Genomic DNA, 17,864 nt, shown 5'->3' with positions numbered 1-17,864 from the left:
AAACCACACCTAAGTACCTCATAGTCAAATTGTTGTAATTCAAAGAAAAAAGACTAAACCTTGAAAATAATTCTGAAAGCTGCCAGAAAAAAACAAAACATTGTATAATGAGGATAGCAAAATAAATTTTTGCTGATTTCGTAACAGAAATAATAGAGGCCAGGAACAATGGAAACCTATAAAGAGCTGGGGATAGGAGAAGGAAACTGTCAGCCAGGAAGTGTATATTCAACTAAGCCATCCTTCAAAAATGAAGATAAAGTGAATATGTTTTACATAAGAAAAGACTGAGAGAATCGATCACTGGCAAACCAAGAAATGCAAAAATAAGTTCTTAAGATTGAAGGGAAATAACACTAGAAGGTAATCTGGATCTATAGGAAGAAATGAAGATCCCTAGAAATGGTATATATATCTAAGAAAACTATAAATGTTTATTCTTTTCTTCTTTTAGTTCTTTAAAAGTCTAAGACAGGGCTTCCCTGGTGGTGCAGTGGTTGAGAGTCTGCCTGCCGATGCAGGGGACACGGGTTCATGCCCCAGTCCGGGAAGATCCCACATGCCACGGAGCAGTTGGGCCCGTGAAACATGGCCACTTGAGCCTGCGCGTCCGGAGCCTGTGCTCCGCAACGGGAGAGGCCACAACAGTGAGAGGCCCGCGTACCACAAAAAAAAAAAAAAAAAAGTCTAAGAAAAAAAGTTTAAAAGGCTCTTTAAAGAAACGTTATAACTCTGTGTTGTGGAAATTATATCATATGTAGGTATAATATACATGACATCAACAGCATGATGGATGAGGGAGTATATGGAACTATACTGTTACAAGGTTTCTATTTTAAATGTGAAACAATACAGTGTCAACTGTATTGTGATCATTTATAGATGCATTTTGTAATCCATAAGACAACTACTAAAAATATAACGCAAATAGGTATAGTCAAAAGGCAACAGAGAAAACTAATGGAAAACTAAAACCTACGTGATTAACTCTGAATAAAAAGGCAAGAAAGAAGTTATAGAGGAACAACTTCAATTTTAAAAAAATAGATAAAATAAATAGAAAAAAAACAGCAACAAATTGGCCCTAAGTGTACTTACATTAAATGTATATGGACTGGATTTCCCTGGTGGCGCATTGGTTAAGAATCCACCTGCCAATGCAGGGGACATGGGTTCAAGCCCAGGTCTGGGAAGATCCCACATGCCATGGAGCAACTAAGCCCGTGAGCCACAACTACTGAGCCTGTGCTCTAGAGCCCGTGAGCCACAATTGCTGAGCCCGAGAGCCACAACTACTGAAGCCTGTGCACCTAGAGCCCGTGCTCCACAACAAGAGAAGCCATCATGATGAGAAGCCCGCACACCACAACAAAGGGTAGCCCCCTTGCCATAACTAGAGAAAGCCCGTGCAAGCAATGAAGACCCAATGCAGCCAAAAATAAAATAAATAAATTTATTAAAAAAAGTATATGGACTAAACACTCATAAATGGAATAATGGATTCATAAGTAGATCGCAATTAAAAAGCAGATTGTCAGACTTGATAAAAAAGTAATACCAAACTGCTATTACAAGAGTCATTTAAAGAAAAAGATTGTTTGAAAGGAAAATTATGGAAAAAGTTATACCATGCAAATACTGAAATGTTGAAATGTCAGGCAAAACAAACTGCAAGATATGAAGCATTACCAGAGATACAAAAATTTCATAGGGCTAAATAGGGTCAAGAACTAATAATGATGAATGTGTATGTGTTTAATTACAGAGTCATGGAATGCTGACAGAACAAAAAGGAAGTACAGAGAAATTCACAAACATAATTGGAGATTTTAACACACTCTATTTAGTACATGGCAAATCAACTAGACAAAAATTCAGTAAGAAAGGAGAAGATCTGAATGACACTACCAACCATCTTGACCAAACTGAAATTACAGAACGTTATATCTAACACCTGCAGAACACACATTCTTTGTTAATACAAATGAAACCTTTCACAAGACACACTTAGTCTGGGCCATAAAAAAAAAAAAACCCAACAATTAAAAAAATGTGAATTCATATAAAATATATTCTTTGATCATAATAAAATTAAATTATAAATTTATGCAAGAATATATCTAGAGAAGATCTAATATGTGGAAATAAAATCATTCACCATAAAATAACCATTTGGCCAAAAAAGAGATCACAAGGAAAATTAGAAAATGTATTTAAAGGAATGATAATGAAAATAAATGGCATCAAAAAAATTGAGTGCTGCTCTCTATTTACAATAGCCCGGAGATGGAAACAATGCCCATCATCGGATGAATGGATAAAGAAGATGTGGCACATATATACAATGGAATATTACTCAGCCATAAAAAGAAACGAAATTGAGTTATTTGTAATGAGGTGGATGGACCTAGAGTCTGTCATACAGAGTGAAGTAAGTCAGAAAGAAAAAGACAAATACTGTATGCTAACACATATATATGGAATTTAAGAAAAAAAAATGTCATGAAGAACCTAGGGGTAAGGCAGGAATAAAGACACAGACCTCCTAGAGAACGGACTTGAGGTTATGGGGAGGGGGAAGGGTGAGCTGTGACAGGGCGAGAGAGAGTCATGGACATATACACACTAACAAACGTAGTAAGGTAGATAGCTAGTTGGAAGCAGCCGCATGGCACAGGGAGATTGGCTTGGTGCTTTGTGACAGCCTGGAGGGGTGGGATAGGGAGGGTGGGAGGGAGGGAGACGCAAGAGGGAAGAGATATGGAAACATATGTATATGTATAACTGATTCACTTTGTTATAAAGCAGAAACTAACACACCATTGTAAAGCAATTACACCCCAATAAAGATGTTAAAAAAAAAATTGAGTGCTGCTAATCAGTGCATTAGAGGAAAATTTATAGTTTTCAAAGGTTTTGATAGAAGGGATGAGAAGCTTAAAATGGATGGACACATTTCTAACTTAAAGGTAAGCAAATTAAACCCAAAGAAAATAAAAGAAAGAAATAATAAAGAGTGAAAATCAATGAAATTGGAAACAAACAACAGAGAAAGCTAACAAAGCCAACACTGGTTCTTTTAACAGAGTTAAAGTTTTAACAGAACTGAGCAATGCCTATCAAAATTTAACAAGAGAGACAGAAAACACAAACTACATATTAGAAATGAAAGATGGAATGTCATGATAATTTTACTGTCATCAAAAGGATAAGGGAATATCACAACCAACTTTATAAATTCAACATCTCAGATAAAGTGGATAAATTTCTAAATAGACATAAATTACCAAACTGATGAGAAAATCTGGATACCAAATATTTATCCCCCCCCAAAAAAATCAAACTTAGTGTCAAAGACCTCTCCACAAAGAAAATTCTAGGCCCAGATAATTTCGCTGGTGAATTCTCTCAATTAAGGGGAAAATGATACTAAACTTTCGGTTTCATACCAAACAAACTTTTAGAAAATAAATGAGGAAGCGACATTCCCCAATTCATAGGATACTCACACCTGATAACAACATTATAAGGAAAAAATTATAGTCAACTTCCATAAATATTGATGTAGAAGTCTTAACAAAATATTAAAAAATCAAATCCCACACAAAAATAGTGTACTATGATGGACTAGATTTTATCCCAGGAATAATGAGTTAATTTAACATATAAACATAGATATATATCATCATACACACGCACACACAAATGAAAGGTGGAAAGTGAGGTTGTATCGAGAAAGAAAATGTCACCCTTTCGATACCCAGCTGTGACATTTGCAGGAAGGTAAGGCAATAGGGAGAGAAGTGCAGTGTCATGTGAAAGCTTATACAAAGTTAAAGAGGCTTCAGCATAGTTGAATGTGGATGAAAATAGACTCTTCCGGAGCCAAAGATTATAGACATAGGAGAGAGAAGGGTTGGACAAAAAATAAATGGGAAATCCCTGAAAATGTGGGCTTAAAGAAGATTCAGAGCATGGTCAGGAAAATTTTATAATGAGGAATAAGGAAAATTCAGACTATTAAAAACAGAAGTATCTAAAATACCCAACAAAGATAATAGCTCTACAATATGGGTTATGTTATAGTCATTAAGGTGAACATAGTCTCAAGATCACCCAGCAACATGGAAACACGTCATGACCTAATGTTAAGAGATTAAACCAAAAAGCATGATACAAAACATTGTGAATGTTAAGATGACAAATATTATAAAAACAAGTATAGAAAAACAGCCCAAAAGTGGAGTAAGAATAATGAATATAGTTGTCATTAGGTGATGGGATTATGGGTAGATATTTTTCAATTAAATTTTCTGTCATAATATATGTTACTTTAAAAAGTTTAGGAATACTTTTTTCTTTAATCAAGGGATATAGAATACATCACAAAGAGCAATTAAAGTTAGGTATCACTACCAGTTTGAATAGTGTTCCCTCAAAATTCATGTCTACCCCAAATCTCCGAATGTGATCTTATTTGAAAATAAGGTGTTTGCAGATGGAATTAGTTAAGATGAGAATCTACTGGAGTAGGGCAGACCCTAAATCAATGACTGGTGTCTTGTTTTAGACAACAGTGAGGGAAGACACAGAGACCCAGGGAAGAAGACCATGGGTTGATGGAGGTAAGGACTGGAGTGACGCAGCTACAAGCCAAGGACCACCAAAGATTTCTGACAACCACCAGAAACTGGAAGAAGCAAAGAAGGATTCTTCCCTAGAGCCTTCAGAGGGAACATAGCCCTGTTCACACCCTGATATTGGATTTCTGACCTCCAGAACTGAGAGAACTTCTGTTGTTTTAAGTCATCTAGTTTGTGGCAATTTGTTACAGCAGCTACAGTGAACTAACACAATATCCACTTGACCAGATGATTTTATTAAACATAAAATAATTGTTGGGTTTTGATAACACCCTCTCTTCACCTGACTTTCAGAACAAATTAGGACATAGCACATTGAAGTCAGGCAGACTTATATCAAATTGCCAGCTTTTCTGGTAAAGCTAACCTGCAGGATAAGAGTGGAATCAGAGCCTACTGTGCTCATACTTCTGACCTGAATTGGAGAGATTCTTCTGTTTAGTTGTGATACAAAGGACTTCCTCTGTCTGCCTTTGTACCACCTCCCAGGGAGCAGATCTTTTCTCACATCAGTAACACAGAGGAGTCAGGAGAAGAAAAAAGAAGCTTAGCCAGTACTGTTTAGTTCCTTTTCTCTGATCTGCTCAAGCAGATTGTGGAGTAGGAATGTTCTTCCCATACTTATCCCTTCTGAAATGTGAGGTGGAACTTCTCTAACCATAGTGAAATGTAAAGACAGGCGGCCAAGTGTTCTTCCCTAATAACAATACACAGTAAACTCCTGATGAAGTCCTGAAGGATCACATCTACATCCCTTCTGGTATATCCCAAAAAATACAGGACTGTGCCGTGAACATTCAGTATACATTTGTTGAGTGATTAAAACCAAATGAATAAAATGACATTGGCCATAAATTATACAATTCAAAGATATGTAAATAAAAACTCTTGCAATTAAAGTGTTGCATAGATTCAAAAAGGCAAGTTTTTTTCACATTTTACTTTCTCTGAAATTGGATGCATCGTATGTTACAGTTTAGCAGTTTTCTTCTTTCTTAGCAGTACATAAAATAATGCTGTATTTTTGCTGTATCTTACAATTGAGTTTTAGATCCAATAAAATATATTTTTAAAAACTTAAAATTATTTCCTTATCAATTGCCGAAGGAATCATGTAACACATACACACATGCACGCTCACACACAAGTATTCTTTTTCTCATAATCAGATGCAAAAACCTGAATTAGAAACACAGTTTAGCAGTAGCGCTAACCTCAGGGTCAAGGTTTTCAGAGAATGCATTTTTCTCAGCTTCTGGTTGTCTGCCATTCAGCCTTGGGAGGAATGAAGGTGCAGAATATGCCTCTAATTCTTCATGGAGGGCAGTGTCTTTGTCTTCTCCTAGCCTGTCTTTCTCTTCCCTGTGGCTGTGCTTTTTCAACATGCTCCTTGGCCGAGGTGAAGGCTTAAAGTGGTTGTCTGCTTCAAGGCTGCTGTTATTTTCTGCAGAAAAATACAATGTTTTAATGCATTAAATAAAATTTAATACACTAAAAAATACATTTTTAAAATGACTATGGCTTCTCCTACACCGCAGGTGTCACCACACTTCCCTCCTGTGCCCAAGCACCTTGGCTTTCTTTCCTGGAGAGTCTAGAAGAAGCCCACACCCTTCTCTACACAGAACTCCAAAAAGTACAAGTAGGTGATAGTTCATAATCAAATAATTTTTTTTTAATGGCTGCCATCCTGGAAGTAACTAGTATACTTCACTTTTGTGAGTAAACGCATCAACTCTCATAGTATTAAAAAAAATTTTTTTTTAACAAACAAAACCAAACTGCTTCAGTTTCAGGCTTTATAAAATGAGGCAGTTCATCCATCAAAACCTTTATTGAGTATCTGCTGCCAGGCCCCATACACATCACTCACATTAATGGACCTCAGAATCAAGACACTGGCAATGGCCCTGTCCAAGGATTTTAGAGGCTGGGAAAGGAGACGATTCTAAACAAACAAAATTATAAGACAAAGGTAAGTGCTGTTACAAGTATAAAGATGATGTCAGTACAGGGAGTAGAAGAGCCAAATATCCCTGGAAGGAGGAACAGACAACTGGATAACTTGTGAGCTGCTGTTCTCTGAGTCCATAAAACCTCTCCAGCAGTTATTAAAATTTCTCAGTTACTATTTCATCACTTCTAAGTTTAAAACAATAATCTAATGCTGGTATACTTCCAGCCCTCAAAACATGATAAGAAACATTTTCCATGAACTTTTCCCTAAATTTTACCTGTTATACATATCCATCTCTCCATTGTTCTACCAATGTATTCTTCTGATGAAACTTCAAAACTGAACTAATTAATACCTTTATCCTTTTTATCTATAAGTCGAGTTATAAATCCTGCTAGAAGATTCTACAACCATAGGTAATTGGAACCACTATAAATGTTTCATTACCAATTTTAGGTATGTCCTAAACTCTGGTCAAATGTCCAATCCAAAATCCAAGAGTCATCTTAGATTCCTCCCTCAAAATCCAAAGAATCACAATACCCTATCCATTCTACTTGCTAAATTTCTCTCTCATTTATCCCACTTTCTACATCCCCACTCTCAGTTCCTCATCCACTCTTGCCTAGATTACTGCCTCAGTGATATTTATAAAACACAAATCAGATCACATCACTCCTCTCCACAAAATTTTTCAATGGCTCCCCATCAGCCAGTCTTACAGAATAAAAAGCTCATTGCCTCTGAACAATATAAAATGTTTCATGGTTTTGTCTCTGGCTACCTGTGCTGCCTCATCACTGACACACCCACTTAGTAATCTGTCCTGAAATGCTGGGCTCACTGTCCTTCTGCAGCTGTGCCACATGCCTCCTGCCACCAGAGCTTGCCACCCAAGCTCTCCCTCTGCCTAGGATGTCCACTTCCTGTTTCTCCTCCTGAAAAATGCTTGCCTGTCTTTGGAACCTCAGTTTAAGCAGAATATTGTATAATGCCTGGTTTTGAGTCATTTTTTTTATTGTGGTAATAACACTTAATAGGAGATCCACCCTCTTAACAAATTTTCAAGTGCATATTACAGTATTATTAACTAAAGGCACAATGCCAAAAGGCAGAGCTCTAAAACTTATTCATCTTGCATAACTGAAACTTTACATCTGTTGACTAGCAACTCGCATTTCTCTCTCCCTCCAGCCCCTCATAACCACCATTCTACCCACTCTCTGTATGGGGTTGCCTATTTCAGATATTTCATATTTGAATCTTGTTCTGACACTTATTAGCATTGTAAACTTACACGAATCAGATAACCGTCACACACTCCAGTTTTCCTATAGGTAGAATTAGCTAAGATTTGCTAAAGTTCTCATGGGACTTGAGTAAGATAATACATACAAAGCACACAACACAGTGCCTGACACATGGGAAGTGCTCAATGAATATCAATGATTGTATAGACATTTCCTGTTCTGGTTTGTCCACCACTCCTGTTTTCTTTTTGGGTAGCCTCTCCTCCTTTCTATCCATGTGATTCTGTGGGTTAATAAATATCTCCTCCATACCTCAGTGAGAATGATGGGCATGTGATGTAGCCCTCTCCTTCCTGTGCAGCTTATCACAGAAACTTCATTTCCCCTGACCACAGCAGGCAGTCAGGAGGTCAGGATTTTTCTACTTGGAGTTGGTGGATATGCCTTTAAGGCCATGGAGCTGGAAGGATGTGATTTAGAGACTAGTGGCATTCTCTGCTGCCAAGTGAAGGGCTGTCTGAGACAAAGAAACCAAATGACAGAAAAATGGACCAAGGGATGGAATTAATGGGGCAGTGACAGTGCAGGAGGAGAGAATGAGAGGGTCAGGGAGGGAGGACAAAAGTAAAAAGAATCCTGATGATATAGAAATACCGATTCTCTACACTTAATCACACCTAAAGCAAGGACTTCTGACATCCATGCTCAACACAGCGATAAACTCTTTCCACTGATGTTTGAATTGGGTCATTTGCATCTGAGAGTCCTGACTACAGGTATTATTATTTGTCAGTTATAGCTATTGACACCAGCTCCTCTAGGAAGCCTTCCCTGATGCCCTCAGGTAAATTTAGATGCCCACTTTCCTGTGTTCTTACTATACCTTTTATACACCTTCCCACCAAATTGTTAAGTCTTTGCTATGGTCTGAATGTTTGTGTCTCCACCCAATTCTTATGTTGAAATCTTAACCCCAAAAGTGACGTATTAGGAGGTGAGGTCTTTGGAAGGTGATTAAGTCATGAGGGTAAAATCTTCATGAATGGGATTAATGCCCTTAAAATAATGCTCTACAAAGTTCCTTTGCCCTTTGCACCACATAAAGATACAATGAGAAGCCTGCAACCCGGAAGAGGGCCCTATCCAACCATGTGAGCCCTGTGATTTCAGACTTCCAGCCTCCAGAACTGTAAGAAATAGGTTTCTGTTGGTGATAATCTACCCAGTCTGTGGTATTCAGTTACAGCAGCCCAAACGGCCTAAGACAGTATTGGAGGATTGGTACTAAGTCTTTGTAATGCCACAGTGATAGCTACTATCACAGTGCTTGTAACAGTGAAACATATCGTACCCACAATAAATATGTTGGATAAATAAGATGATCTGCTTATGAACAAATGCTGAATAATAAAATGAATAGTAAAAGCATTTATAGAGTACTTAATTTATGCCAAGATTGCTCTAAGCACTTCAAATACATGAATTTAACTTAATTGCCTCAAACCCCTAGTGGTGGTTCAAATATTGTCTCCCTTTTACAGGTAAATAAAATGAGGAACAAAGAGCTCATGTGCCCATAGTCATAAACTCTAGTTTGTGGGATTAAAGCAGGAGCACCCAGACTCCAATGCTAATGTAGTCAAGGTTCTCCTGCTTTAAAGTTAAAATAAAAACAGCATAACCTGTAAAAATTACTTTCTACAATCACTACCAATGTGACCACTACCTGATAAAAGTGAAAGAGTTTGATTATTGTACTAGTTACAGCAGACAAGCAAGAACAAAGGAAACTTTCAGGTTCTAATATTTTTAGAAAGCATTAAGTGATACTCAGCAATATCTCACCACATTAAAAATATTAAGTTCTAAACTCTATAAGAAAAAAAAGTCTAAAAATTTAGAGAAGAATAAAGCTAAGCTCATTAACCACTTTCCTTCTTTAATGAATGAATTATTCATTTAAACATTCAAATACTTTACGAATTCTACATGCCAGGCACTAACCAGCAGCCTCAAGTTTTTTCTTCAACTTGAATAACCTAGGAATAATGATTTTAATATATTTTATACCAAAATTCCACTTCCAGAAGCATCATCAAGTTTTCAGAAAGAAAAAAAAAATACATCTATACATTATCAAAATGTTTTATTTTACAATCAAATGTAAATGATTACTTGTTTTGGTAATTTTTTTATCCTACATATACTGAATTGCAAATGGTTAATGATTGTTTAAAAATACAGTATTGCACATTTAGAATCCTGAACTATCTTGTGGTCAAAATACAGTATTTCTCTAGTTATTTTAATTTGTCACAGGTTTTAAAAAAGATATTAAATGGGTGGATTATTGCTGATTATCTACCATAAAGTTCTAATTATGTACTTCTATCTATATCAGACTAATTTTTAGCTTCTATAACATGCTCACATTTTCTTATTAACCTAATGAAAAGCTTTTTAGAATCAGGACGAATAGGATAAACGTAATCCATAAAAATAGGTTTTTAAACTCAACTAAGACTAGGAAACACTGCATATTCTTTCTTGAAGATTCACCGTGCATATGTCTTTATTAACAGTTCCAAGAAGTTCATAAAGAAATTGGTTTAAAATTCCTATAACTCTGTGTTTTCCCCTCAATACCAATGAACAAACTGTGGAACATACTTTGGGAAATGGTGATGTAATGGATTATTCACTCTTTGATTACATTTCCCTTCTCTCCATTTTTGATTTTACTCAGTACACTGGGAAGGTACATTTTAGCAAGTTAATTGTGTTTCATTAGACCTTGTGCTTACACTTTTGTAGAAGTTTATAGTTTGAGACATACTTCAGTAGATTCTTAAAACAATTCTGTAGGAAAGGAGAGCAGGTTTCCTCCCCCTCCTCATGAAGACAGTGAGGCTTACCCTACGGCTGAGGTCACACATAATTAACTTGCAGTAGCTTTTCCCCTAGTATCCCTGCTTGCTTTATCTTCTCCTCATTTGAAAGTGGATGGAATTGTGGGGGTGGAAAAAGGAGTGTCTGAAATACAGCTTTGCCTAAGGTTACCAGTGCTATTATGTAAAGTATGAAATACTTACCAGTACCATATTTAATGATGATATGAAGGAAAGAGGTTTTTGTGAAGGTTAGCATCAACTACTATTTTTTCTATAGAACATAAAAAGACTGGAAGACTCCAAATCCTTAAACTTCTATGCCCTTGTTTCTGCGTGACAGCCCAGGGGATGTCACAGCAGTTGGTGCCTGCTTCACTCCATCTCTGCTGCACTATGCACAGAGCTCAGTAGAACTGTGAAGAAACTACTGTAATCACACCAGGAACATCCCCACAGAAAATTGAGTTTTAGTGGATTTTCCTGAGGAACAGAGAAACCAAATGGAGATTCTCTTTTCTTAAGGAAAATCTGGAGGCTTAAACAATGACAGCAACAACACCTGCCCCCACCACCCCCTTCAAATATACAAATGCCAAACAAATATTCTGGCAAATGGCTGTATGGAAATGATTATTGTTTTAAGGACTAGCCCCAATGCTGCTATAACCCTCATGTCTGGAGTGTGAAATGGATTAGAAAGGATTCCATTGTAGTTCCACTGCTAAAAACAAAATTGGAGCTCACAGGCCTAAGCACGGTTAGACCCAGGAGCTTTGGAGCCACAGCTGTGGATAACTGAAGGTACTTTGGCCAGCTATTAGGCACTAGCAGAGATATAAAACTGAACGTACAACTGGACATCAGAATTATGGTTTTTCTCTACAGTTCTATTATTTTTATTTATATCTGTAAAATTGAAAGGTTAAGTCTGATTTTTTTTTCTTAAATATCTACTAGCCACCATATGCAGTGGTTAAGAATCCGCCTGCCAATGTGGGGGACACGGGTTCAATCCCTGGTCTGGGAAGATCCCACATGCCACGGAGCAACTAAGCCCATGCACCACAACTACTGAGCCTGTGCTCTAAAGCCCGTGAACCACAGCTACTGAACCCATGCAGCACAACTACTGAAGCCCGCACGCCTAGAGCCCATGCTCCACAACAAGAGAAGCCACTGCAATGAGAAGCCTGTGCACTGCAGCGAAGAGTAGCCCCTGCTCTCCACAACTAGAGAAAGCCTGTGAGTGGCAAAGAAGACCCAACGCAGCCAAATATAAATAATAAATAAATAAATAAATAATTTAAAAAATCTATTAGCTACCATATAAAAGTATTTTGTGATTATCTTAAAATAAATTTTCAAGAAATGCAATTACAGTAACCTAACAAATTACCTGAAGATGCGCTTTTGAATAGAAGAATTCTCGGTTTCGTTTCCATTTTAATTTTCTCTTTTTCAACTTCTTGTTGTTTATTTTGAGATTCAGATAAGGGATTTACAATCATGCCTTTACCACCATCAGGTGCCATCTCATCATTTTTGATAGAGACTACTTGCTCATCTTTCCTCACATCATTGATTGATTTCTTGGTTTTCAAAAAAGACAGTTTCGGAGAATTCTTTTCTTCATCATCTGATATATGAAAATCATTAATCTTTTTCTTAACTGAATTTTCATCTACTGAGGTGTCAGAAAAATCACCTAAGGAAACTGAAAAGCAGAAGAGAAAAAATATTTTCAATAGTGTATTTTAAAGTTTTAAAGATTACATCAATCAAAAAGATTACCTTAAAGACTGGAAATGAATTTACAACTGTGAATAGATTTGCAGCCCTAAAAAACAGCGAACTTTGGCAGGTTTTATTGGCATTAGTAAAATAAAAATTTCAGTTTCATTAATTTATTCAAAACATACTTATCGAGTATGAATAGTTTGTCAAGCCAAGCACTGTGCTTGCTCTGAGAAAACTCCTTCAAAATTTCTTCAAAGTAATAATCAGCCAGGGACATTTAAATTAGATTTTGGACTGTAAAGCTTTTCTTTTGTTTATCAAAAACTTCATAAAACCAACAATATTTGTAAATGGAAGAATTTGCTAATAATGTTTTTTCATAAAAATTTTGGAAATGCAATTCTATCCATACCACAGTATTAGATTTTACTATGAGAAGAATAATAAAGAATGCTTAACCGAACTATAAAGCAATGATTTAACTATTGTTCTGATTACTTTTACAGAGAACATTGAGAGTTATTCACTGAAAGTATAAAACACTGAATTTCAAGTTTAGAATTTTGTATGTTTATCCTGAAATGTAAAATATTGATATTTTACATAATCAAAAGAAACCAAATTAACCATACAATACTGATATATTGGGTTTTTTAAACTGATTCCCTTTCATAGCCAAAAAACCCTTGATTTATAAAAAGCATTATAAAAGTGATCCTAACGTGCACAAAGTTTAGTTCTATGGGCCCTAGTTATTACCTCATAGGGTTGACCTTAAAGATGAACTTGTTATCTCCAATATGGTTTACCACAAACAAGCAAATCTGCTGTCAGTTAAATTTTATTTTCATACATACATTCAGAAAAAAACCAAGGACAATCATACAACTTCTTTAAGATTAAGAGTGGCTTTTTATTCATTAAAAAGTTGGAGATCTAAAACCTGTGAATTCATAGGTATTATTTTAACATAGTGATTTTTTTGCAGGGTTGGGCTAAACCTAACTAAAGAAGCAAAAATAAGAGAAGTGGTTTACTTTCCCATGTTCTCACATACCAATCTCATCATTGTCAAAGTCATCTGAGTATTCAGAACTTCTTTGTCTGGCTGAGCGAGCTGTAATTGCTTTTATTAGTTCATCCTGAAATGAGATAACTGAAATCAATTTCTACCCAAATGTGGAGGTCTCATATATTGAATTAATTCTTTAAACAAATAATGCTTGATTAATAACTGCCTTAAAACTTAGGTTTCATTCATTTAACAGATATTCACTGAAAGCCTACCTTATGCCATGCACCCAACCCTTAAGACTCAATGCAGAACATCACAGACAATTCCTTTCCTCATGGACCTTTGGGTTAAATTAAAGAAGACAGACAACACCAAGCAAATGAATCGAAGGACTCAACTTAGGGTTCATTATAAATTGGCATTATGGAAGAAACTGGTATTCTTTATGATCTTTTGTTTCAGCGTATTGCTGTTAACAGATGTAATCAAGACTGCAAATTTAGAGGCTGAGTTCAAAATTGTAGTGACTGGACAGAGAAAGCCTAAATGTTATAATGTTACACCGGGGGGGGGAACATTTTTTATATGAAAATGGCAATTAGAAACTGCTATTCAACTTTTAAAAGCTAATTTAACTTTTAATATACTAAGAATCTAGTATTGAGTTTAGTTTGGTAGTCTTAAAGACACAAAGAAGAGTTGGTAATACTGGAGCCCAAATACAATCATCTGAAAAATTTCAAAAGAAACATAGATTTACTCCAGCTTTACATAGGACTGTTGTATTGAATAGAAGCACTTTCAAGTCCAATATTCCCAATACAGTGTTTACCTTTTAAAATTATTCAAAATAAAAATATTTTACCTGGAAAGTAGTTCTTTTGGTGACTTTTGGACTCTTTGTATATGCCAAAGTTGTGCTAAAAACTTCATCAGACATCATCTAATTTTATAAAATGGCTAACAAATGATAGGGATAATTCAACCTCTGATGGTGGCTGAAATATATAAAAAACAAATCAAACTTTTTTGCATGCTTGAAAATTTCCATTACTATACTTAGTACTCCCTCCCTGCCCCCAAAGCCAAACAAAAACCAGAAAAGCATCATATGAACATTGAGCTATATCTTCACTTTTAAGTAGCAGAGTAATAAACAGAGTTTTTGTAAAGAAAAAGCAAATTCTACTATCAAACTTGTTTTCAGAAAAATAAAATTCAAACTGAAGTTATCCAAAAATATTTCTACAATTATTTTATTATCCTAAATAAGTTTTACAATTATTGCACTCATTTAAATAATGAGTGCAATAGGTTGTTGCCAATTAAAATAGAAACTTTTTCACCTCTCTTCCATTCAAAAAGTATAATATAGCCTACAAAACAGCCATACTTATTTAAAAGGCTACCAAGAAGACAACTGTCAGCATAAAGTACAGCAACGTTCCCCAACCTTTTTGGCACCAGGGACCAGTTTCGTGGAAGACAATTTTTCCACAGATGGTGGGTGGGGGGAATTGTTCGGGTGGTAATGCAAGCGATGGGGAGCGACGGGGGGCGGCAGATGAAGCTTCGCTCACTCGCCCGCCGTTCACCCACTGCTGTGCGGTCCGGTTCCTGGTTCCTAACAGGGGTCTGCGGCCTGGGGTTGGGGACCCCTGAAGTACAGAAGTCCCCTACATACCAATGAGTTCCATTCCGAGATTGTGTTTGTAAATCCAATTTGTTCGTAAGTCCAACAAATTTAGCCTAGGTACCCAACAGTAGTACAGTACAACAACTAGCATATAGGCGCCGGCATCAGGTGAACAGGCAAGAAGAGTTACTGACTGGAGGAGGGAGAGGAGGTGGGAGATGGCAGAGTTGAAGGATTGTCAGCAATAGGAGACGGAGGGCAAGCTGCAATTTCACTCATGCCTGACGTTGATGGCACATGTTCTGCTTCCTGGCTGCATTCAATTCTATCTACCCTCTTGCTTCCGGGCATCCTGGGCTTGAAATAAAGATACTGAACTACTGTGCCCTATACAGTACTGTACAGTAAAGTACACAAAAGTACAACCACTTGTAGAGGACGCACACACGTGACAGTGTACACCATACACGTGAACTAACGTACGTGATTGGACGTGAGAACGCAGGTTCGAATCTTTTAAAGTTCGCAACTTGAAGGTTCATAGGTAGGGGAATTAGTGTACATAACTAAGAACATCACCATTTTTTAAAAAAAGTTTACATACAGTGCTGGGAAAGAAAAAGATCGTAAATAGTGATATTCTTCCAGCCACTCTTCCCTCTCACAAGTGTTGAAATACTATTAGATAAAAAGGGCTTCCCTGGTAGCGCAGTGGTTGAGAGTCCGCCTGCCGATGCAGGGGACACGGGTTCGTGCCCCGGTCCGGAAAGATCCCACATGCCGCGGAGCAGCTGGGCCCGTGAGCCATGGCCGCTGAGCCTGCGCGTCCGGAGCCTGTGCTCCGCAACGGGAGAGGCCACAACAGTGAGAGGTCCGCGTACCGAGGGAAAAAAAAAAAAAAAAAAAGGAAGCTTCTGCGATGGACTGCATTAAAATCTCTGTTAAATGGTCCTGTGGACGTTTCCAGTGTTCCAGGCAGAGGCTGCTCACCCTCCCCGCCGCCCTCAGCAGCGCGGGGCGGGGGACTGCTCCGGCCCGGCCAGATGGCCCCCTGTCCCTGCCCGCTCTGCCCCGTGTCGCCGACCAAGCACCCGTCGGTGCACAGCCGAGCGCCGCCTCCGCCCCGATTCTCCACAACCCCCAAGTCCCGCGGTCTGTACTCACTCTGCATTTCTGCGGATGTCTCCCCGCGACCGGAGGAACCAGCTGTTGGCCCCTCTCCTGGGCCTGCACCTGGCTGCTCTCTGAGACCAACTCTGCAGCGAGCGAGGAGGCGGTACTAAGAACGCAGGTGGGAAGCGGTTGCTAGGAAACAGCGTCTCCGGGAGGAAGTGACATACCGCGCCGCAGGTCTCTCGGGTACCTAACACCGCCCTACAGCCCGCCGTGTCACTGGTGCGACCGCCCAGACGAAGGAAATGACATCAGCCCTGTGGGTCTGGGGAGAAGGGTGCTTTATAGGCCGCCTGTGCTTCGGTCATTACCTAGGAGACAGGACCTGTCCAGCTCCCACCTGCGAGCTGAGAGCTGGCGCTTGTCAGTGGAGTTAGGATCTTCAGCCGCACAAAGCACATCCATCGTTCGTTTTGCCACAGTTGTTACAGACATTAAGTTCTGTGAATCGCAGGAGTGTACTAACGGACTAGTGCACTGACAGATGGGACAGAATAGCAAGACAGAGACGTTTGCAGGCTCAGGAGTCAAACTGCGCGTTTGAATCCTGGTGCACCTCCCTCTGTCCGTGTGACATCGTGCAAGTTAACGTCTGTACACCCCAGTTTCCTCTTCTGTAAAATAAATAAATAAATATAATAATATTAATAGCCACCTTAATAGCGTTGCTGTCAGTACTGAATGAAATCATGCAGATGGAATACTTGGAAGAGTGCCTGGGATTGCATTCTGTCAATGTTAGATACTCTCTTTGTGCAACTCAGCCACAAAGGGCCTGGATAGAAGTCATCCCTTGTCGACACAGCTGAAAACCCATTCCAATTGTTTCTTTAATGTAAAGTTCTCCGCTTTGTATATGTACTCAGTGGATAATCTGGCTAAAATCAAACCAGTCCACAAAATGATCTAATAGGCAGAGGACTGTGTGCTGATAAGGTAACCAAAATCAACACCACTTAATTAGGATAGGTAATCCTTAAACAAATACTTTTCTTTAAAGACTTTAAAATAACAAGGATTTCTACTTTTCTTTAATTTAAAAGAAGCTCAATCCTAAATTGTCTGAATGCAGTTATTATTCACTGACAAGTAATTAAACTTGTTCCCAGTATTTTTCCCGACTCTGAAATTTATTTTCACTTGTTCAACAATTATTTATAAACAAATCACATTGAGATATAAGTTTAATAAATCAATGTGTTGAAAAACCAAATGTGCATAACAAGAAATACGAAATTTAGTGTAAAAAAACAGCCTATGCTTTTAACAATATGTGCAGTGCAATTTTTTAAATACTACATTCAGTTTATGCGCAACTTGTCCTTGTTTGAAAAACTCAGTTTGATCAACATTTGCTTAACTTTGATGTTTTCAAACATTTTTGGATGTCTGCATCAAAGATTTTTCATTCACCACATACTGTTAACTTTCTGACCCATATAAGTTATTAATCAACAAATATGATTCCATCATAGTACCTGTGTCCACAAGGAAAGGACAATGTCCACATTTTCCTTATATGTGAAGTACTAATTTGCTTATGTTGAAATAGTTATATTCAT

General features: G+C 37.7%; 1 protein-coding gene across 1 annotated transcript in view; it reads right to left on the bottom strand.

Annotated features, from left to right (window-relative positions):
• Positions 1-14,580, bottom strand: part of LOC132519735 (microtubule-associated protein 9-like) — a 33,501-nt gene extending 18,921 nt beyond the window's left edge. Inside the window, 4 exon segments of the mRNA XM_060147893.1 lie at positions 5,858-6,087; positions 12,138-12,455; positions 13,536-13,620; positions 14,359-14,580. Of these exon segments, the coding sequence (XP_060003876.1) occupies positions 5,858-6,087; positions 12,138-12,455; positions 13,536-13,620; positions 14,359-14,436 (711 nt within the window). The 5' untranslated portion in view covers positions 14,437-14,580.
• Between the last annotated feature and the right edge of the window lie 3,284 nt (positions 14,581-17,864).

The sequence above is a fragment of the Lagenorhynchus albirostris genome, chromosome 4, assembly GCF_949774975.1.
Source record: "Lagenorhynchus albirostris chromosome 4, mLagAlb1.1, whole genome shotgun sequence".
NCBI classification, from domain to species: domain Eukaryota; kingdom Metazoa; phylum Chordata; class Mammalia; order Artiodactyla; family Delphinidae; genus Lagenorhynchus; species Lagenorhynchus albirostris.
The sequence above is the reverse complement of the archived record's forward strand: the minus strand, read 5'-3'. Positions and strand labels throughout refer to the sequence as shown.